The sequence below is a fragment of the Mustelus asterias genome, chromosome 22 (genome assembly GCF_964213995.1).
Source record: "Mustelus asterias chromosome 22, sMusAst1.hap1.1, whole genome shotgun sequence".
Taxonomy (NCBI): domain Eukaryota; kingdom Metazoa; phylum Chordata; class Chondrichthyes; order Carcharhiniformes; family Triakidae; genus Mustelus; species Mustelus asterias.
Window position 1 is genome coordinate 1,435,759 of NC_135822.1, and position 24,054 is coordinate 1,459,812.

At 42.7% G+C, this 24,054-nt stretch overlaps 1 protein-coding gene across 6 annotated transcripts in view; it reads right to left on the reverse strand.

Annotated features, from left to right (window-relative positions):
• The window catches only part of LOC144509679 (rap1 GTPase-activating protein 1-like), a 220,362-nt gene that overhangs the window by 44,175 nt on the left and 152,133 nt on the right, over positions 1–24,054 (reverse strand). For 3 of the 6 annotated variants that reach the window (XM_078238455.1, XM_078238457.1, XM_078238458.1), the window contains 2 exons: positions 20,434–20,520; positions 15,770–15,916 (listed from right to left, as the gene is read on the reverse strand). In XM_078238455.1, the coding sequence (XP_078094581.1) occupies positions 15,770–15,916; positions 20,434–20,520 (234 nt within the window). Of the gene's footprint in view, positions 1–8,944; positions 9,077–15,456; positions 15,592–15,769; positions 15,917–20,433; positions 20,521–24,054 lie in introns of those variants that run through there. The other 3 variants (XM_078238454.1, XM_078238456.1, XM_078238460.1) reach the window with 2 other exon arrangements.

Consider the following 24,054-nt stretch of genomic DNA (forward strand, 5'->3'; position numbering starts at 1 on the left):
TTTTTTTTAACTGGTCGGTGCAACATCGTGGGCCGAAGGGCCTGTTCTGCGCTGTAATGTTCTATGTTCTATGTTCTATGTTCTAACTATGTAAATGGATAAAAATTGTAAGAATGCTGTAGTAACTGAAAATAAACTTTATATAATGACAGCTATCAACATCACATTAAAAAAAACCTTTCCACAACTAATTGGCAATCGGGGCCCCGGGCTCTGATTTGTTTGTAATCGGGCTTTGGACCGGAAACAGGCCAATGCTACAGGTGGCCAGCAGTAGGCACTACAGAATATTTTGGAACTGGATCCACTTTACATAAGAACATAAGAACTAGGAGCAGGAGTAGGCCATCTGGCCCCTCGAGCCTGCTCCGCCATTCAATAAGATCATGGCTGATCTATTCGTGGACTCAGCTCCACTTACCCGCCCACTCACCATAATCCTTAATTCCTTTACTGTTACTTTGAGGCCATTCCATCAGTGGCAGATGACGTAGGTTAAAAATTGACTCCAGCAGGTTATTTGACCCCATCATCATTCTGCACCCACACATTCCCACAGGGATTGGTGGAGTGAAAGGAAATCGTTGATTATTTTCCTTGCTGTTTCAGATGGAGGCTGGAATTGATCATAATCCTTGTTCTCTTTCAAAATTCAGACCATACAATTTTCAGAGCCAATCTCTCAGTCACAATCAGGAACAAGTTACTGATAGTCCAGAAGCTCCACAACCATCACCACGGTCAACAAACTTCCAATATAAACTCAACACTTGAAAGTTCAGGTTCCTGAATCTACACCTTTTGTGTGTTTTTTTGCGCAACACCAATCACATTGCCAAGTATTCTGTGGTCTGTTCCGCTGCAATTAGAAGATAAAGTGGAGGAAGCTAAGATCAAATAGTCCAATGAGAACCGTCGGGATTCACGTAAACATGACGATAGAACCGAAAGTAAAAAATAAAAGATTTGAAACCATTGCATGCTATTTATAGATAACCTTAGATTGCTGAATAAGCCAGGGAAAATCACCAACTCCTTTAGCATATTTTATATGTTTCATTTGATTCAAAGAAAATCTATAAAGTTTTATAAACTGCAATTATTTACCGTAAGCTGCAACCACAGGACATAAAAATGTTACAACACATAAGGAGACCATTCAGCCCATCGTGTCTGTGTCAGCTTCTCATTTCTTGGCCTGTATCCCTGTACACTATAGCACTTAATCCATTTTTAATGCAATGAGATTTTCTGTCTCAAGGATTCTTTCAGGCCATGATCCTTACAACTCTAGGATGAAAAAAGTTCATCTCGATACCCCTCCCACCAATTACTTTAAGTCCAAGCCCTCTGGTTACTGACCTTTCTGCCTATCCCATTCATTCTTACCTAGGTGCCTGTTAATTTTATAAATCTCAATTTAATCTCCCCTCAGCCTCCTCTGTTCCAAACAAAACAACTCCGACATATTGAATCACACCGCATAGTTAAAATGCTCAGTTTTTTTTCTGACAACATTCTCATAAATCTCATCTCTCGCACAATCACCTCCTTCCCGTAATGTGATGACCAGAAGTGTACACAATAGTTTAGCTGTGGCCCAAGAGGAGCTTTATACAGTTCCAACATAAAGACCTAAATTTCCCAGTCCCGTCCACCGCAGGAATTGTCATGGATGGAAAATTTGATTGAGAGTACTTTGGGTGGGGATTACACTGCAGGATTGGAAAATCCCACCCAATCTCCCTGCATATATATTCTGTGTCACAAATAATAAAGGAATGTATTCTGTTTGCCCTCTTGACCATCTTAACTACTTATCTTGCTACCTTCAGGGATCTGGGTCATACTCTCTGAAATCCCTCTGCTCCTATATACTTCTCAGAACCATACCAGAGGCTGGGAATTCTGCAGCTAGTAATTCACGTCCTGACTCCCCAAAGCCTGTCCACCATCTACAAGTCACAAAATTTCTTTACCCAGAGGATGGTGTATGTGTGTAATTCACTACCATCAAAAGTAGTTGAGGCCAAAACGTTGTCCGATTTCAAAAAGAAATTAGATATAGCTCTTGGGGCTGAAGAGATCAAGGGATATAGAACATAGAATAACTACAGCACAAGCAGGCCCTTCGGCCCACAAGTTGTGCCGAACACATCCCTACCTTCTAGACCTACCTATAATCCTCCATCCTATTAAGTCCCATGTACTCATCCAGGAGTCTCTTAAAAGACCCTATTGAGTTCGTCTCCACCACCACTGACGGCAGCCGATTCCACTCGCCCACCACCCTCTGTGTGAAAAACTTACCCCTAACATCTCCCCTGTACCTACACCCCAGCACCTTAAACCTGTGTCCTCTCGTAGCAGACATTTCCACCCTGGGAAAAAGCCTCTGAGAGTCCACCCGATCTATGCCTCTCAACATCTTATACACCTCTATTAGGTCTCCTCTCATCCTTCGTCTCTCCAAGAAGGAAAGACCGAGCTCCCTCAGCCTATCCTCATAAGGCATGCCACTCAATCCAGGCAACATCCTTGTAAATCTCCTCTGCACCCTTTCAATCTTTTCCACACCCTTCCTATAGTGAGGCGACCAGAACTGAGCACAGTACTCCAAGTGGGGTCTGACGAGGGTCTTATATAACTGCATCATTATCCCCGGACTCCTAAACTCAATCCCTCGATTGATAAAGGCCAGCACACCATACGCCTTCTTAACCACCTCCTCCACCTGCGGGGCCGATTTTAGAGTCCTATGGACCCGGACCCCAAGGTCCTTCTGATCCTCTACAGTACTAAGAGTCTTTCCCTTTATATTGTACTCCTTCATCCCATTTGACCTACCAAAATGGACCACTACGCATTTATCTGGGTTGAAGTCCATCTGCCACTTGTCCGCCCAGTCTTGTATCCTATCTATGTCCCTCTGTAACTTCTGACATCCCTCCAGACTATCCACAACCCCACCAACCTTCGTGTCGTCGGCAAAATTACCAACCCATCCCTCTGCTTCCTCATCCAGGTCATTTATGAAAATGACAAACAGCAAGGGTCCCAGAACAGATCCCTGGGGGCACACCACTGGTGACCGACCTCCATTTAGAAAAAGACCCATCTATACCCACTCTGCCTCCTTTGGGCATATGGGGGAAAGGGGGATCAGGGTATTGAATTTGATGATCAGTCATGATCAAAATGAATGGCAGAGCAGGCTCCATGGGCTGAATGGCCTCCTCCTGCTTCTAGTTTCTATGCAAGTCAGGAGTGTGATGGAATACTCTCCCCTTGCCTGGATGACTGCAACTCCAACAACATTCAAGAAACTCATCACCATCTAGGACAAAGGAGCCTGCTTGAACGGCATCCTATCCACCAAATTCACCACTCACTCCCTTCAACACTGATGCACAGTGGCAGCTGTATGCACCATCTACAAGAGTCAAGCTACGTGGTTTAAATTTCAAACAATAGTAGGCAGTTAACTGTCTGTAACCATCAACTGGTACATTCCCCATTACAACACTTTTACCAATCAGAATCCACTTGCCAACCAATGAGCACTCTCTTCATAAATTATAATTTGTCCCTTTATATTTGGTAATCTTGTGATGGCCCTGATGAGTGCAATATGAAAAGCTTCAACAAAAAATAACTGATTTCAGTAATATTTAAAAGTTGTTACAAGGCTATGCCTCTAAGTTTTTGAAAATATGATTTTTCAGCTTTAAACTAACTGACAATTTTTCAATTTAAACTGAGACAAAACAAACTGTTTCGAAGCGTTAGGCTACACTACAAAGCGGAAGTGAGAAACCAACAAATCACCCTCAGGGAAGTGTGAAGAAAGAGACATTTCCTATAATCCAAACACCCAATGAAACCCGTAACTGTCGAAGGAAGAGACAAAAGTACAAAGTGCTGGATATTGAAACAATGACTGCCACAGACAGACACACCCAAAATCTCTTGGAAATACACAATGAGTGAAGTATTTCAAGGCAAGGTTGCCAGCCACTAGGAGACTAAGTGACAGAGGTGGTATCAAGGAATTCTTCAGCAGAGGAAACAAGCTGGGGCCGCACTCTCTCCCTCTATCTCCTTTGGAATAAATGTGCTGGCCAGTTCAAGAAGTTAACTCTACCAAAAACCCACCAGTGAACCGACATCTCGTAATAATTGCAACATCTTCTACAACTCACCACATCCAAGAAACCAGCTAACCTAAATCAGCAGCAGTGTTTAAAATCTACGCCACAAGGACAATTAATTATATATTCTTTTACCATTTTTGTATTGTATTGTACTCTTGTTCCCCTTTTTCCCCAATATGTGTGCGCGCGCATGTATGTGTACCCACGCATGTATGTGTACCCACGCATGTATGTGTACCCACGCATGTATGTGTACCCACGCATGTATGTGTACCCACGCATGTATGTGTATGCAGCTGAATGCATGAGGGCTGAATGCTTGATGTTGCGCTTTATTATTTTTCTTGAGTTTTGCGGTTAATAAATTTGCTCTTTCTCTGACTCAAGGAAACCTTGTTTGTTTGGCTCCATGTTGCATAAATAGGGAAATACATTCAGATTTGAAATTAGCATTTCCTCATGAAAAATAAATTTAATATTTGTTGCGACCAACTGACGAGGTTGAATAGAGAGAAGCCATTTCACCCCTTTGCACCCTGGTTATATAACAGCCAGTTGAGGGAAAATATCTTCACTCAGAAGGTAGTGAATGTTTGGAATTCTCCACTCCAGAGTCTATGGATGCTTAGTCCATGAGTTTATTTAAGATTGAGGTCAATAGATTTTTGTGCACAAAGTGAATCAACAAATGAGAGAAGCAGGGAAGTGGAGTTGAAATAAAAGATTAGCCATAGACTCAAGGGTAATTCAACCTGTTGGACAGCTTTCTTCTTCATGTTCACCTTCAATTCCAGGTGAAATCAGACAGATAAAGGTGCACTTCAAGTGGGGAATGTATGGCCTGGCCAATGTTTCCCATTCTCCTCAGCTGGAACATCTAGAAATTTGATAGAATTTTTTGAGGTGGTAACTAAGTGTGTTGATGAAGGTAGGGCAGTTGATGTCATATACATGGATTTTAGTAAGGCGTTTGATAAGGTCTCCCATGGTCGGCTTATGATGAAAGTGAGGAGGTGTGGGATAGAGGGAAAGTTGGCCGATTGGATAGGTAACTGGCTATCTGATCGAAGACAGAGGGTGGTGGTGGATGGAAAATTTTCGGATTGGAGGCAGGTTGCTAGCGGAGTGCCACAGGGATCAGTGCTTGGTCCTCTGCTATTTGTGATTTTTATTAATGACTTAGAGGAGGGGGCTGAAGGGTGGATCAGTAAATTTGCTGATGACACCAAGATTGGTGGAGTAGTGGATGAGGTGGAGGGCTGTTGTAGGCTGCAAAGAGACATAGATAGGATGCAAAGCTGGGCTGAAAAATGGCAAATGGAGTTTAACCCTGATAAATGTGAGGTGATTCATTTTGGTAGGACTAATTTAAATGTGGATTACAGGGTCAAAGGTAGGGTTCTGAAGACTGTGGAGGAACAGAGAGATCTTGGGGTTCATATCCACAGATCTCTAAAGATTGCCACTCAAGTGGATAGAGCTGTGAAGAAGGCCTATAGTGTGTTAGCTTTTATTAACAGGGGGTTGAAGTTTAAGAGCCGTGGGGTTATGCTGCAACTGTACAGAACCTTGGTGAGACCACATTTGGAATATTGTGTGCAGTTCTGGTCACCTCACTATAAGAAGGATGTGGAAGCGCTGGAAAGAGTGCAGAGGAGATTTACCAGGATGCTGCCTGGTTTGGAGGGTAGGTCTTATGAGGAAAGGTTGAGGGAGCTAGGGCTGATCTCTCTGGAGCGGAGGAGGCTGAGGGGAGACTTAATAGAGGTTTATAAAATGATGAAGGGGATAGATAGAGTGAACGTTCAAAGACTATTTCCTCGGGTGGATGGAGCTATTACAAGGGGGCATAACTATAGGGTTCGTGGTGGGAGATACAGGAAGGATATCAGAGGTAGGTTCTTTACGCAGAGAGTGGTTGGGGTGTTGAATGGACTGCCTGCAGTGATAGTGGAGTCAGACACTTTAGGAACATTTAAGCGGCTATTGGATAGGCACATGGAGCACACCAGGATGATAGGGAGTGGGATAGCTTGATCTTGGTTTCAGATAAAGCTCGGCACAACATCGTGGGCTGAAGGGCCTGTTCTGTGCTGTACTGTTCTATGTTCTATCTACAGTCCAAACTGTAAGCACCTCCCGGCCAGCAAAACAAACAGGCTGACTTTGGATTTGAAGCTCTCACCTTCGGAATGTGGGTTAAGCAAAGCCACCAAAATAACTGAGCTCCTGGAATTAAAACATTGACAAAGGGAAGAGGGTGGAACAGTGGTAATATCAATGGACTAGGAATTGAGAGACCCAGGCCAAAGTTGTCAAAGTGAATTCAAATCCCATCGTGGCCACAAAGGAATTTAATAAGAAACTAGTCAAGGTAAACGTTACCATAGATTGTTGTAAAAAACTCATCTGTTAAGAAAATACAGGTAGTTTTCAGGGATTTATATTTTTCTGTATAAACATTAGAAATATGGTATAGTTTCAGGTGGGTTTAATTTAATGTTTCTCTGCCTGGAAAGGGCCTATAGTTAGATTCATGCTGGATAAAGGTGTTTGTTTATTTGGGGGTTCGTTAAGTTCCAACTGCAATTCTATTATTCTTAGAGAGAGCTATGGCGCGAGGAATAAATATAGTTGCAGGGGCATTGCTTAGCAACAGGAGGCGCAGTACCCAGATGGGCTGCGTAGAGATTTCCTTTGTTCTTGGTTTAACTGGAAGCCAGGGCAGTTTCAGATAGAAAGTCAGAGAGGGAACTCCAGCCCTGCTTGAAGCAGGAAAAGCTATATAACGGAGTAACGTGCAAGAAAGCAAGCTCCAGAGGAACTAAAGGATGGTTGGTTCTGGAATCTAGAAGTAGAACAGGATACTGTTGATGGGCAGCACAGACAAAGCTGCGAAGCAATCAGTTGGTGAGAAGCTAGCATGGTGGCACAGTGGGCAGCACTGCTGCCTCACAGCGCCAAGGACCCAGATCCGATTCTTGGCTTGGGTCACTCTGTGTGGAGTCTGCAGTTTCTCCCCGTGTCTGCGTGGGTTTCCTCCGGGTGCTCCAGTTTCCTCCCACAGTCCAAAAGACGTGCTGGTTAGGTGCATTGGTCATGTTAAATTTTCCCTCAGTGCACCCGAACAGGCGCTGGAGTGTGGCGACTAGGGGATTTTTACAGTAACTTCGAAGTGTTAATGTAAGCCTACTTATGACACTAAAGTAATCAGGAAGAAAATATTGGCTGGATATCAGAGTTTGTGTAACAATGGAAGTCAGTTGAGACAAAGGAAACCTAAAGAGGCTGGTGTCAAACCCTGGACTGTAAACGCTGTTAAAAGTGGAGCTGAAGCTTTGTTTAAAAATGTCATTTGAAAATCCTGGTGTGGATTTCTGAATGCAAACCATCAAGTGAAAATATTCTTGGGCAAACGGTTTAAATTGTATTTTGGCCATGAAGCTTGGAAATTCTCATGGCTGAAATTCTCTGGCCATTCACACTTCACTGCCACTCAACCAAATCTCTGTTCACTGCAGCGGGACTTGAGAATCCTGCCAGGGTGAATGGCCGGAGAATCTTGCCCTACATGACTATCATCTGGGGGAATCTGAGGAGAAAACCACAGACACTAACTTATGTTCAGAGAGGAGTATGTATTTGACTACAGCCATCTTGTATGCATCAAAGGGACTTTATGTTTGGGGTAAAGTGACCCGTGCTCATGGAAACAGTGGCATGGTGCGTGCCAAGTTCAGCAGTAACCTGCCCGCTAAGGCTATTGGGCACAGGATTCATGCGATGCTGTATCCATCAAGGATTTAAAGCACAGATGTATATAAATTGACAATAAATAGTAAAATGAAAAAAAAAGAAATGTTTTTCTTGTTTGTAAAACTAATTAGCAGTCCTGTGACTCTGTCCCTTCATGTTTGATAAAAAAAAGTAAAAACTACAATCTTTTGAGCTAGCATTCCATTCTGGGATCTTCCCATTCAGTAAGAACACCAACTGGGACCTCGTTCACTAATGTCCTTTAGGAAAGGAAGTCTGTGGTTGACTTTTAATTGCCTCAGAAATCGTCCAGCAAACTGCTCAGTTCAAAGGCAATTAGGGATGGACAACAAGTGTTGGCCTTGCCAGGGATGTCCACATGCCATGAAAAATAAAAGAAAATTAGTATTCATGCTTTTTGCAAGATACCAGAAAGGCTCTCGTTTCAAGAGATTTTGTTTTGGTGAAGAAACCATGCCATTCAGAATGATCCTGCATCAACCTCAATAAATTGCTTTGCCATGTTATGTCCTAAATAATTTATAGACAATGTGTAAAAGGCTCAAACAATTTCATCAATTCTAATCATTTTCTAAGAATCACTTGTAACACTTGGTGATGATATTGTATAAAACAACAGGTTTATAGTAAAGTTCTCTCAGCTATTGTAATGGAGGCAAACTCTTTAGTTTCAATGTATTCAAATAAAACCCTCTGCGACCTTCGTTACTCCCTCAGACGATTTTTGGATTTTTAAAAATACTTTTTCCACGCAATTTATCTCTTTCTTTTTAACACCAGGTTGTGTGCCAATTACCGAAATATCTACACCATTGTATGATGGATTTCTTGATTCTAGAGGATTCTATTACTAAGAGATTAGAATGTACCTTTTTTTTAGCTCAAATTTATCTCTGACTTGGTTTAAAGAATTAAACATTCCAAAACAGACTTTGATGTTCTGTTGCTGATTTCTGTATTTACACTGCCTTTAGATTTCATTGTGTGCAAGTCTAAAGGGGGCTGATACTTACAATGCCAGGGGTTTTGATGGTTTCTCCTGTGCTGTGGGTGAAACTGCCACTGTGACTCGTAGAGACAGTGTTCTGTTTCTTATGGCTGAGACCCATGGCATCCATCGACTGGCTTCGACTTCTAATCACCCGCTGAATAAGAAAGGTTTAATCAGTCATATGTCACGTTGTATGGAATGTTCCGAATTAAATTAATATGGGCAGCAGCAGTTGTAGTTGGAGAATGAGAAATTCATTTAATTTCCATTTTATTTCATTCGAAACAACGGTGAATGACTTGTCCAATCTGAGGAAATTACTTGGAGAATGTGGCACATCAGCCCGAGATATTCAGTCAAGAACGATTATCATTTGTCTTTGATGATCCAAGCTGACTATGTAGAATGTTGCCACTCAAGACTTTATTGTGAGTCTATGTGTTTAGATTCTGGAGCTTAAATAAGGCTACCACATTATGATGGACAAGATTTCTTTCCTGCTAAAGTATTGCATTACTATTGTGTTGACAAAACATGCCCATGAATGGGATTGTACCAGCTACCAAAAGCAGATGTTTAATTGGTCCCCATCCTAATCCACCCCATCAATCAGCTTCAATTGCAGCCAAAATATTTTAGGGCGGCACGGTGGTTAAAACTGCTGCCTCACAGCGCCAGGGACCCAGGTTCAATTCCGGCCTCAGGTCACTGTGTGGAGTTTGCATGTTCTCTCTGTGTCTGTGTGGGTTTCCTCCGGGTGCTCCGGTTTCCTCCCACACTCCAAAGATGTGCAGGTTAGGTGGATTGGCCATGCTAACCTGACCCTTAGTGTCCCAAGATGTCTAGTGGATTAGCCATGGTACATTTGTGGGGTTACGGGGATAGAGCAGGGGAGATACCCTTTCAAAGAAGTGCAGAATCGATGGGCCAAATGATCTCTTGTATCTGTATCCTGTAGGGATACTGTGACTCTATAGAAACAGAAGTTAAACATTTAATCAAAGGTGCTACGTGACATTTTAATTGACCCAAGTTTTATGGGTAATTCAATCTCGCGCTTTCTTGCCCAAATTCCAGAGAACATAAAACATAGAATCTTTACAGTGCAGGGGGAGGCCATTTAGCCCATCGAGTCTGCACTGACTACAATCCCACCCAGGCCCTATCCCCATAACCCCATGCATTTACCCTAGCTATTCCCCTTGACACTAATGGGCAATTTAGACCATTAGACATAGGAGCAGAATTAGTTCACTCGACCCAAATTTAGTATGGCCAATCCACCTAACCCGCACATCTTTGGAGGGTGGGAGGAAACCGGATAACCCGGAGGAAACCCATGCAGACATGAGGAGAACGTGCAAACTCCACGCAGACAGTACCCAAACTGGGAATCGAACCCGGGTCCTTGGCATTGTGAGGCAGCAGCGCTAACCACTGAGCCATCCCTTAGTGTCAGTTAAAGGTAAAGGTACGGTGTATCAGCACTGAAAATCTCGGCACTGAGTCCATGCCAGATTTTGGATCTTGCCGGTTTTTGGATTGAGCAGTTGGGGCTGAGCCAGGTTGGGTGGGTCAGTGGTCGCTCGGACCACTCCAAGCACGGGAAAAGACAGGCATGCGCACCAATAACTAGCTGGCATGCCCCTGCGCCAATACAGCACCTAGGCAAACAAGTCGGCAAGTTATTTTGCTCATTAATCATAATTAAAATTCATGCATGACAAATTAAAAAGAATGACCAGTTTTTGCTGGTTTATGGACAGCTGGTATTGACGCAATGTGCTTATACTTCATGTAACAAAAAGAACAAAATCAAAAAGTTCCACCGTTTTCCCAGGTATTCATTTCTGTCTCAGATGTAGAAAACACAAATGAAATTCAGGTATCTTCTGGGTTCAGACTGATCTCTGCATGTTTGGAGCCTGGGTTTTTTATTGGAACAGCTAATCCAATGCTAATTTCAAAGTTGGCAGTTAGAGTGTTTTAAACACTTTCTTTATTTTGGGCAGAAACAACAGGGCTTATTCACTTACTTGCATCTTGTTAAGGTGCAATGGATGTAATAAAGGAGTTTTATTGAGGCAGGATTCAAATCTTTCGTTAATTTAAGGCATTTATTTGGTATCCCTGAATACTGCCTCCAGATCTTTCTCACATTTTCTCCTCTTCTCTCCAATCTTTGTTCATGGAGCCATAGAAGATGGCAAGAAAAAAAGCAGCACTGATACTTTAAACTCTCTTCCCTCCAGCAGCCTTTTGTAAAGTTTATCCTTTAAAAGGAACTATTCTATAAAGTATATTCTTTTGAAAAATAACTTTTTATTTTCATCTAGTTGAAACTATGGTTGGTATTATTGATAATGGGCAAAGTCGCTGCTGGGATTTCTCACGGAATAAAATGGGTTAACAGCCACTAATTAACTTAAATGATTTTTAATTTATTAACGCTGCTACATTAGATCTGCCACGGTACACAGCAGCTGAAGATTGTCTGTCTAAACATTGGGGATTGGAATTGTTTAGGATTACAATTCTTTGACATCAGCTTTGACAGTTTGCATGCAGCTAATTTCCCTCCAGTTCTATTCTCAAAACAAATCAAATCCCAAAACAGAGCAATTTCAACAAATATTCTAGGTTCTCAATGTGAAAACAATTTAGTTTCAGGATTGTTCAGATTATTTTCAAATGCAACTTGCACTTAGTGATGTGGAAGGCACTGATCTCTGCTACTGACGCGTTCCAAAGTAGCTCTCCATAGAATAGACAAAACAATTGCAGCCGATATAGGCAGCTTGATATAAGAAGCTAGCAGTCTCCTGCTTCACGGGGGGTTGCTGAGACTGTAAGCGAACCATTAAGCAACAAAACAATCTCTCTCATCTTTAAAGGCAGCTGCTAAAGATCTGATAGTTTTATCTCAACACAAAAGGTGCTTTGACAAATTGATCTTTGATGTCCAAATAAATTTTCAGTTCCTTAAACTTTTAGATTTGATTTGAAGTTTTGAAATCAAATTGTCTGAATTGTTAAGCTACCTAAATTTGAAACCTTGGAGGAAGACATTTGATCAGCAGAATATATATATATATATACACAAGACATATATTCTATTAGACTGAGGTGACCTTATTAACACTTGCACAATAACTTGCAGATGTATACCTGCCGTACAAGCTGAAGACTGGACATGTATATCTGCTATACACCAGGAAAACTGGACATGTGTGCCTGCGATACAAGGGGAAGACTGAACATGTGTACACGCATCATAAACAGTAGTAAGACTGAGCGACATGCATCAAATCACCAGGGAGGCAAACACGGATGCAAGTTTGATAAACTGCCGAGGAGATTAGTTGGAGGCATGCTCCTGAGGGTGATCAAACAGACATGTTTTCACTAGACCATGAAGGAGATCAAACAGATGCCTCTGTCAGAAACACAAGGTGGAACCCAGGCCAAAAGGGAGATCAGACAAGTACACACAAGTGATTAACCAGAACTGCATGCATCCTCTTAGGCCACCAAGGAGATCGGATGCAAACATGCTGACTATCAACCAGAGCAATGCTGGCACACACACATCTACACAGACTAGTGCACACACATTTAGGGAGATCCAACAAACACATCTCTTTAAACCATCAGGGTAATGACAATCAGAGCAAGAGACTTCCTGTGAAATTACACATACAATCCACAATTTCTAACCGAACTGTCACACTGTACATCCATAATTTGAAGCCTACAGCAAAGTACAGTTTTTTGTATTAACCACTAACATCACATTTACCAATTGTGGAATCCAGGCAGTTGAATAAACATGACATTTAGGCATTAATCTGCCCTCGCAAATCTTTACATCGGAAATTATTTTCACTCCTATTTATTGTGAAAGCATATATTGAACAGAGTATGGCACACATCAAGCAGTTGTAAAAAAAGAGATTGATACATTGATTTAAAAAGAGAACATGATAATCATGGTCAGGCCAGTGAGTTTCATGGTGGATCCGATTAGGAAGTGGATGCGTTAATTTCTCACTATAACTGGCCTGAACAAATATTTCAAAATGGAACCATCATTCCAATTCCAATAATTATAACTAACAAGTCAGATATTTGCTTTGCATTACCATAAGCAGTTAAAAATATAATTATAACTTTAATGCAATGCACATGTTTCAGTATGGCTTTGATCTGAATACAGAATGCTGCATAAATAGGATACAACTTGGTGTCATTAGCTTGTGTCTCACTGCAGCCGTGAACAGCATCAAACTGGAACCTATTGTCTTACAAACTATAAAATTACTGACAAAGTTCTTGATTTAATATCAGGGTTAAGACTGCATGAAATAGATTTGGGCTCAATCCAGTTCCTACTGCATTCAAACCACTGCACAAAACCGCTCTTCAATCAAGCAGGAATTTTCACCAAACTGACAGTCTCAAGGAGATCATAAGGGTTTTATTGTGGGAATTGGAAAAATAGAGGATTTTTAAAAAAGAGGACGATAGTTAAAGTAGCACTATTAACATCTGGTAAATGTTTGCCATCTGGTAGGGTTATGTTCGCAGGGTTAGGATTCGGGTTATGGTTAGGATTAGGGTTAGGGTTAGGATTATGTTTGCAGGGTGTTTGATTTGTCAAAAAGAATGATGTGGCTCACAATGTAAAAAACACACTGCTTTGCTCATTATTGGGTGATGCAATGTGTGAAAATGAGGCACCTTTGCATAAAAAGTGAATTTATTACTACTCCAGATGAGTGAGAGCAAGTAGCTCTTGGATTGTGAGGCAGTGATTCCGTGTCTGACTCACGCTGATGGTATGAGTTGAGTGCAATAACTTAAAAAGCTGAATTTTAATAGCGTATTGCCCACGTGTATGTTGATATATCAGAGCTCCCAGTGTCCCATAACAAGTATCTTGTAACTGAATTGTACAATAATTTCTCAAAATATTAATGTGTAATTTCCGGAGGAGAAACACAAGAACGTGAAAAAATGCGGGACTCTCAGCCCCTCCGTCCCCCACTCCGACAGGCACTGGGAGAGGCCTGGACTCGGCACGATTCACATCTCACCTGGTCTGATATCACCGGACAGCAGACACAGGCAGCTGAATGAGACAGCCTCAGGCTTTATGGGAATGAACTCCAGGGTGGGTTAACATCTATTGGGGGGGCGGGGGGGGGGGGGGGGGGGGGGGGGGGGGGGCGGGGGGGGGGGCGGTGAATGCAAAACAAATTATTTAAACATTAATGTGCTTTACAATTTTGAACTGGAAAACCCATGAATGAAATAAAAAATGGGGGATGACAAGAGAATATTTGAGAAAGAAATGTAACGATTGGTCACATTTGTAATTATGCTCCCATTCTCAAGCATCATTGATATTGTTTTCACTACTTGTTGCAGCTCCATCTTTCCGCACCCCCCAGCCTAACGCTTGAGCGATGCCATTGGTTGCCTTATTTTAAAAAAAAATTAGAATTCCAGACATGTACAGATCGGCAATGTATACCAGCACGTGTACAGGTCAGCAATGTATACCAGCACGTGTACAGGTCAGCAATGTATACCAGCACGTGTACAGGTCAGCAATGTATACCAGCACGTGTACAGATCAGCAACCTATACCAGTACGTGTACAGATCTGCACTGTATACCAGCACATGTACAGATCAGCAATGTATACCAGTACGTGTAGAGATCAGCACTGTATATCAGCACATGTACAGATCTGCAATGTATACCAGTACGTGTACAGATCAGCAATGTATATCAGCACATGCACAGATCAGCAATGTATACCAGTACGTGTACAGATCTGTAATGTGTACTGTACACCTTCACAGGACAGATGAAAGAAAGAAAAAACATTGTTTTAACTGTTCCACTGAACAATGTGAAGCTATGATTCAGAGACTACAAAACTGAATCATCTATCGGGCAACAATCTGATCTCACCAAAAAATTCCAGAAGCCTATTTAAGATTTGGTGTTGATTTATATTCAGTAGGGCAGGATGTGTTGTCTGGGAAGGTCAATACCACTCTTTCTGGATTCATGGATATATTTTGAAATAATGAGCATGAACAATGTTGCAGTGAGATGGAGAGAATGGAGAGAGTTTTCAGTTAAACCGCCCATTGGGAGGCTGACACAATAGCTTCATTGCTGTAATATCTGCAATTTCTTTCATTTGCATTTTAAAAATTTACAAAAATTAGAAAGTTGAGGGATTGAAGAATTTTCCTGAACCTGCTAATAATCAAAGTGTTAAAACCCAGACGTGGGAAATAGGCACATGGTTTCCTTACAACACGACAAGTTGACATTCTTTGATAAAAGGTTATCTATACAATTAACATCTTTGCTGATAGTTCATCGTTGTTAAACATGTAGCAGTGATTTATAGCGACTCGCCATCACAGTGGATACTAAATAAGATCCAATCTCACACAGCTGCCAAAGGTTTTTAAAAATATAACTTATCGTGCTACAATAAAGTGATGCTTTAGGAGTAGACGGAATATCAGCTTTAATTTCCTCACTTCTTCATTATGTTGAAGAAAATTTCACAGGATTTTCACTGGAGATAACTCAGTGAAAAGAATCGGCTTTTCCACGACTGCATCATGTTCAGTTTGTAATCTGCTATATCGATTCAAATTAAAGAAATATCAGCAGCACAGATGCATTATTGTGTTAATGTAACAAAGAATAATCAGTGATTTTAAATTAAATGAAACAGTATGAGTAAACTGTTCAAGTCAACAAAAGTAATTGAATGTTAACTGAATGAAATGCATCAGATAAAAAGTGATGTTACCTTAAAGGATTCAAAGAAGCCTCCTCCTCCACCTCCACTTCCTCCATTCTCAATCTTCTCATCCTCGTTCCCCAGGCCCATCATAGCCTGACTGTTTACATGCAGCTCTTCGTAAAGAGTCTCCAGTAAGGCTGATCTTGTCCTCTCCTTGATTACGGGTACAGGAAAAAATACATCAGGTAAATCAGCACTGCATCACCTGCTGAGATTATGCTAGAATTAGCTACAGAAATTTCATTCCTGCCTGACTCACTTTCTTTTGGAGTGTCATGGTGGCACAGTGGTTAGCACAGCTGCCTCACAGCGCCAGGGATCCGGGTGACTGTCTGTGTGGAGTCTGCATGTTCTCCCCGTGTCTGCGTGGGTTTCCTTCGGGTGCTCCGCTTTCCTCCCACAGTCCAAAGATGTGCAGGTCAGGTGGATTGGACTTGCTAAATTGCCCCTTAGTGTCCCATGATGTGTATCTTAGGGGGATTAGTGGGGTAAACATGTGGGATGAAGGAAAGGGTCTGGGTGGGATATTCTGTCGTAGAGTCGGTGCAGACTCGATGGGCCAAACGGCCTTCTTCTGCATTGTAAGGATTTAATGATTCTACAATGCTACAGAATGAACCTCAAGACAGCATGGAAGACTCAGTCATCACGTTAGAACTACCCAACAGCATATTGACTGACAATCCGAGAAGTCACATTTGAGTTGATAATTAATTATAAATGTTGACATTCATGTTTGCTTTGAAGCATCCCACATCCCCGTACACACACTCTGTACACCCCATACACAGAGAGTAGATGCAACAGTAATCCTTGCTAGTTACCAGCCTCAGATTCAGTCTGGACTAATAGATAACGAGTGGCCTCTTTGTCAGCTACTACTGCCACATGTCAATGTGTGTATTGCAAAACCAGTAAACCTCAACTCCAGAGAACGCAGATCATCTCAAATGACAAACAAATCAACAGCGACAAATCTTTACTCTAAAGGCATGACAGAAATAATGGGCCAAAAAAATGCTGGAAAATCTTAGCAGCTGTGGAGAGAGAATAGAGCTAACATTTCATAACCCTTCAGAAAATATTTTTGAGTCCATTTAGAACCATAGAAAATTACAGCTCAGAAACAGGCCTTTTGGCCCTTCTTGTCTGTGCCGAACCATTTTATGCCTAGTCCCACTGACCTGCACTTGGACCATATCCCTCCACACCCCTCTCATCCATGAACCCGTCCAAGTTTTTCTTAAATGTTAAAAGTGACCCCGCATTTACCACTTTATCCGGCAGCTCATTCCACACTCCCACCACTCTCTGCGTGAAGAAGCCCCCCCTAATATTCCCTTTAAACTTTTCTCCTTTCACCCTTAACCCATGCCCTCTGGTTTTTTTCTCCCCTAGCCTCAGCGGAAAAAGCCTGCTTGCATTCACTCTATCTATACCCATCAAAATCTTATACACCTCTATCAAATCTCCCCTCAATCTTCTACGCTCCAGGGAATAAAGTCCCAACCTATTCAATCTCTCTCTGTAACTCAGCTTCTCAAGTCCTGGCAACATCCTTGTGAACCTTCTCTGCACTCTTTCAATCTTATTTACATCCTTCCTGTAACTAGGTGACCAAAACTGTACACAATACTCCAAATTCGGCCTCACCAATGCCTTATATAACCTTGATGTGCAGATGCCGGCGTTGGACTGGGGTAAACACAGTAAGAAGTTTAACAACACCAGGTTAAAGTCCAACAGGTTTATTTGGTAGCAAAAGCCACACAAGCTTTCGGAGCTCCTGTTGGGGAGCACTTCAGCGGTGACGGGCATTCGGCCTCTGATATTCGGGTAAGCGTTCTCCAAGGCGGCCTTCGCGACACACGACGGCGCAGAGTCGCTGAGCAGAAACTGATAGCCAAGTTCCGCACACACGAGGACAGCCTCAACCGGGATATTGGGTTCATGTCACACTATCTGTAACCCCCACAGAGTTTCACTGGCTGTCTGGACTGGAGACAATACACATCTTTTTAGCCTGTCTTGATGCTCTCTCCACTCACACTGTTTTGTTTCTTAAAGACTTGATTAGTTGTAAGTATTCGCATTCCAACCATTATTCATGTAAATTGAGTTTGTGTCTTTATATGCTCTGTTTGTGAACAGAATTCCCACTCACCTGAAGAAGGGGCTTGCAGCTCCGAAAGCTTGTGTGGCTTTTGCTACCAAATAAACCTGTTGGACTTTAACCTGGTGTTGTTAAACTTCTTATTATATAACCTTACCATAACACTCCAACTTCTTTGCTCGATACTCCGATTTATAAAGGCCAATGTACCAAAGGCACTCTTTACGAACCTATCCACCTGTGATGTCACTTTTAGGGAATTCTGTACCCGTATTCCCAGATCCCTCTGTTCAACTGCACTCTTCAGAGTCCTACCATTTACCCTGTACGTTCTTCTTTGGTTTGTCCTTCCAAAGTGCAATATCTCACACTTGTCTGCGTTAAATTCCATTTGCCATTTTCCAGCCCATTTGTCTAGTTGGTCCAAATCCCTCTGCAAGCTTTGAAAACCTTCCTCACTGTCCACTACACCTCCAATCTTTGTATCATCAGCAAACTTGCTGATCCAATTTACCACATTATCATCCAGATCATTGATATAGATGACAAACAACAATGGACCCAACACCGATCCCTGCGGCACACCACTAGTCACAGGCCTCCACTCAGAGAAGCAATCCTCCACAACCACTCTCTGGCTTCTTCCATTGAGCCAGTGTCTTATCCAATTTACTACCTCCCCATGTATACCTAGCGACTGAACCTTCCTAACTAACCTCCCATGAGGGACCTTGTCAAAGGCCTTGCTGAAATCCAGGTAGACAACATCCACCGCCTTCCCTTCATCCACTTTCCTGGTAACCTCCTCGAAAAACTCTATTAGATTGGTCAAACATGACCTACCACGCACAAAGCCATGTTGACTCTCCCCAATAAGTCCCTGTCTATCCAAATATTTGTAGATCCTATCCCTTATCACACCTTCCAATAACTTGCCCACCACCGACGTCAAACTTACTGGCCGATAATTTCCCGGATTTCTTTTGGAACCTTTTTTAAACATTTATCTGCTTCAATCTTAATACAGTCACATAATTATTTTAGTATTTATAAATTTAGATTAAAAGTGATGGATTTTAAATGCTGTTAACTTCCTGGGTGACTGTGTGAATACTTCAATACTGTTTACTCCTAAATATGTGTGGGTTAGGTGGATTGGCCGTGCTAAATTACTCCTTAATGTCAGGAGGATTAGCAGGATAAATACATGGGGTCACAGGGATAGGGCCTGGGTGGGATTGTGGTCAGTGCAGGCCTGATGGGCCAAATGGCCTCCTTCTGCACTGTAGGGATTCTATGACGTTACTTGACGTGGTGCCAGATTTAAACTGCCATTGGGCATTGGGCAAACCAATGGCACAGAGATCCGGAGATCTTTACAGGAGGTTTTTATCGAGATCCGGGTAACAACATCACTTTGCTGCTGATTGCAAAATTCAGGCCATTGTTATTTGTTGCCAAAAATATTGAAAGTGGTGAGCGTCTTTGGCCACTCAGTGCTTTATAGAATCCCTACAGTGCAGAAGGAGGCCATTCGGCCCATCGAGTCTACACCGACCACAATGCCACCCAGGACCTATTTCCGGTAGTCAATTGGTCATCTCGGGTTTAATTTGACAAGCTAGATTTCTCATTTCCTGATCATTCTATTTCGGGTCCATTCTATTTAACAGCTTGATAGGGGAGCAGGAATCTGACTTGTGCACCAAGTCACCTGACCTTACTGTGGGCGTGGGTGGAAGCATTACAATCGCCCTCAACTTCACCTGGAGAGAAAACTTCACCGAGATTTCCACTCCTGGAAAGTGCAAATGTTTAGACATTGGTGCTACATTATCCTGCTTCCAACTCGGATGTTCCTCAGATTTTGATAGGTTCCAGCACTGACCAAATATCACACCTGCACAGTGAATTTAAACTCTGAGTTACCCTTAAACTCAACCCCCAATCAGGTCAATTGCAGACCAAACATTGTTCCTGTGTCTCAGATTCACAACAGCAATGTATTCATTACGAAACATCCACAATCTTCCAAAAGCCATGCCAGGGATTTTCCGGCCATTCACACCCCATCGCCGCTGCGAGAGAGGACGGAAAATTTGGCGTTCAGCCAAATGTCCAGAGGGATCGGAGAATCCTGCCGGCATGGACAGGAAACCTCCGGCCCGTATCCCTTGTGAGCAACACCAGCAGCTTCTACCGATTGTCTTTTTTTCATGGAATCATACAGCATAGGAGGCCATTCAGCCCATCCTCTCAGCTCTTAGACAGAGTTACCCAATTCATCCCATATTTCCCATCATTCCCCAGGACCTGCACTTTATTCCTTTCAGCAATCCGTTCTTTTCAAAATCATAAACAACAACTCTCATTCTGCTTTTCTGAGGAAATAGATGATCTTGCACGCTTAAATTGAAATGTTTGTGAATATTTGAAGTTAATTATACACAATGGATACATTAACTTATCCTTTTGTGTTGTCACGCTCACTCTCAGCTCAGTGTCAGAGTTCACAGAGACTCACACTATGTAGGATCTGAAAAAAATCGGAGCTTACCTCTAATTTAGAAAACTTTTCCGCTTTATAGCAAGCATATTCTGCATTGATGAGTTTTGTGAGCAGGAACTCCTGAAATTCAGGACCCTGGTAAAATATGAAAAAAAATAGAGTGAAGCTGAATACAGAGGGAGAACAGAATTGTTTAATACATCATGTTTTTGAGGAAGAGAAGGTGTTACAGGCTAATAGGCTGGAGGAAGTAGATGTTCAGAGGGAGGATGTACTAGCAGTTTTGAATAAACTGAAGGTCGATAAGTCCCCTGGGCCTGATGAAATATATCCTAGGATTCTGTGGGAGGGAAGGGATGAGATTGCAGAGCCTTTGATCTTTGGGTCCTCACGGTCCACGGGGATGGTAGTCATGATGTGGAGATGCCGGCGTTGGACTGGGGTAAACACAGTAAGAAGTTTAACAACACCAGGTTAAAGTCCAACAGGTTTATTTGGTAGCAAAAGCCACACAAGCTTTCGGAGCTCCAAGCCCCTTCTTCAGGTGAGTAGGAATTCTGTTCACAAACAGGTTTTGATAGGTTCCAGTTTCAGATAGGTTCCAGATAGGTCCCTGTTTGTGAACAGAATTCCCACTCGCCTGAAGAAGGGGCTTGGAGCTCCGAAAGCTTGTGTGGCTTTTGCTATCAAATAAACCTGTTGGACTTTAACCTGGTGTTGTTAAACTTCTTACACGGGGATGGTGCCAGAGGACTGGAGAGTGGTGAATGTTGTTCCTCTGTTTAAGAAAGGGAATAGAAATGACCCTGGTAATTATAGGCCGGTTAGTCTTACTTCAGTGGTTGGTAAGTTGATGGAAAAGGTCCTTAGGGATGCGAATTACGACCATTTAGAAAGATGCGGATTAATCCGGGATAGTCAGCACGGATTCGTGAAGGGCAAGTCGTGCCTCACAAATTTGATTGAATTTTTTGAGGAGGTAACTAAGTGCGTTGATGGAGGTAGGGCAGTTGATGTCATATACATGGATTTTAGTAAGGCGTTTGATAAGGTCCCCCATGGTCGGCTTACGATGAAAGTAAGGAGGTGTGGGATAGAGGGAAAGTTGGCTGATTGGATAGGTAACTGGCTGTCTGATCGAAGACAGAGGGTGGTGGTGGATGGAAAATTCTCGGACTGGAGGCAGGTTGCTAGCGGAGTGCCACAGGGATCAGTGCTTGGTCCTCTGCTATTTGTGATTTTTATTAATGACTTAGAGGAGGGGGCTGAAGGGTGGATCAGTAAATTTGCTGATGACACCAAGATTGGTGGAGTAGTGGATGAGGTGGAGGGCTGTTGTAGGCTGCAAAGAGACATAGATAGGATGCAAAGCTGGGCTGAAAAATGGCAGATGGAGTTTAACCCTGATAAACGTGAGGTGATTCATTTTGGTAGGACTAATTTAAATGTGGATTACAGGGTCAAAGGTAGGGTTCTGAAGACTCTGGAGGAACAGAGAGATCTTGGGGTCCATATCCACAGATCTCTAAAGGTTGCCACTCAAGTGGATAGAGCTGTGAAGAAGGCCTATAGTGTGTTAGCTTTTATTAACAGGGGTTTGGAGTTTAAGAGCCGTGGGGTTATGCTGCAACTGTACAGGACCTTGGTGAGACCACATTTGGAACATTGTGGGCAGTTCTGGTCACCTCACTATAAGAAGGATGTGGAAGCGCTGGAAAGAGTGCAGAGGAGATTTACCAGGATGCTGCCTGGTTTGGAGGGTAGGTCTTATGAGGAAAGGTTGAGGGAGCTAGGGCTGTTCTCTCTGGAGCGGAGGAGGTTGAGGGGAGACTTAATAGGGGTTTATAAAATGATGAAGGGGATAGATAGAGTGAACGTTCAAAGACTATTTCCTCGGGTGGATGGAGCTATTACAAGGGGGCATAACTATAGGGTTCATGGTGGGAGATATAGGAAGGATATCAGAGGTATGTTCTTTACTCAGAGAGTGGTTGGGGTGTGGAATGGACTGCCTGCAGTGATAGTGGAGTCAGACACTTTAGGAACATTTAAGCGGCTATTGGATAGGCACATGGAGCACACCAGGATGATAGGGAGTGGGATAGCTTGATCTTGGTTTCAGATAAAGCTCGGCACAACATAGTGGGCCGAAGGGCCTGTTCTGTGCTGTACTGTTCTAAGTCTAAGTCTAAGTCTTTTTAGATAATACATTCCTGCAAATTCCTGTAGTTTTTCTATGTTTCTATTAAGAGACTCCTGGATGAATACATGGGACTTAATAGGATGGAGGGTTATAGGTAGGCCTAAAAGGTAGGGATATGTTCGGTACAACTTGTGGGGCCGAAGGGCCAGTTTTGTGCTGTAGTTTTTCTATGTTTCTACGTTTCTTCTATGTTTAAATCAGCTTAAAAAAAATGTTGAACTCTGATTATTCTCTTTAGTACTCGAAGCTGAAGACTCTTGAGAAAATATAATCCACATCTTACTAAAATCACCTGTCCCAACTGCCCACATTATAGTGCCTTCTCATCCCATCACACACACACACACCCACCGGATATATGGTGGCAGTGCAGTGCGCGTGAGGTGGCCAGGAAGGGTCTCAGAAATAGGATGGAGGAGGAGGGTGGGGGGGGGGGGGGGGACCGGCTGGAAAGTTAAAGTTAATTTATTAGTCACAAGTAAGGCTTACATTAACATTGCAATGGGGTTACTGTGAAATTCCCCTAGTCGCCACACTCTGGTTAGCACTGCTGCCTCACAGCGGCACGGTGGCACAGTGGTTAGCACTGCTGCCTCACAGCGACACAGTGGTTAGCACTGCTGCCTCACAGCGCTAGGGAACTGGATTCAATTCTGGCCTTGGGTCACTGTCTGTGTGGAGTTTGCGCATTCTCCCTTGTCTGCGTGGGTTTCCTCCAGGTGCTCCGGTTTCCTCCCACAGTCCAAAGATGTGCGGGTTAGGTGGATTGGCCATGCTAAATGCACAGGGTAATGGGGATAGGGTGGGAGTGAGCCTGAATAAGATGCTCTTTCAGAGACTTGGCGCAGACGTGATGGGCTGAATGGCCTCCTCCTGCACTGTAGGGATTCTATGGTTCTAAAACCTAATTCTTTGACTATGCTTTTGGTCATTTGTTTCTAATATCTCTTAATGTGGCACAGCGTCAAATGTTGTTTGGTAAAACTCGTGTGGAGTGCCTTGGAATATGTTACTGCATTAAAGGTGCTAAGTAAAAGCAAGTTGTTGTTGAAACACAAATAGATGAATATGAAAGCATTGGCAGCCTCAGGATGACAACCATTTCAAAACAGTCTGCAATGTCAATACTGTAATAGCAAATATCAATCTGTTGGTTCACTAACAGAGGCCTTGACTGTCCGTCGTAGCTGGGATTCTGCAACAGTACCAAGAATAGCAAACTTTTAAATATTATACTGAAATCTGTCCATCAGTGGTCAGAAAAATATCATAGCAGTGCAGGATGGCAGTGGTTTATGGTTCTGTGAGAGGTTTTCACTCAAGAGAGATACCCATGTTTGCTGATGTTATTATAGCCCAGCTGATGGTGTGAGGATTCCTTTGCGACAATGCTGCAATACATGGTGTTCGCCGCACACAGACTTGTTGTGTATTATACACAAATTCAGGGTCTTGTTTTTAACATC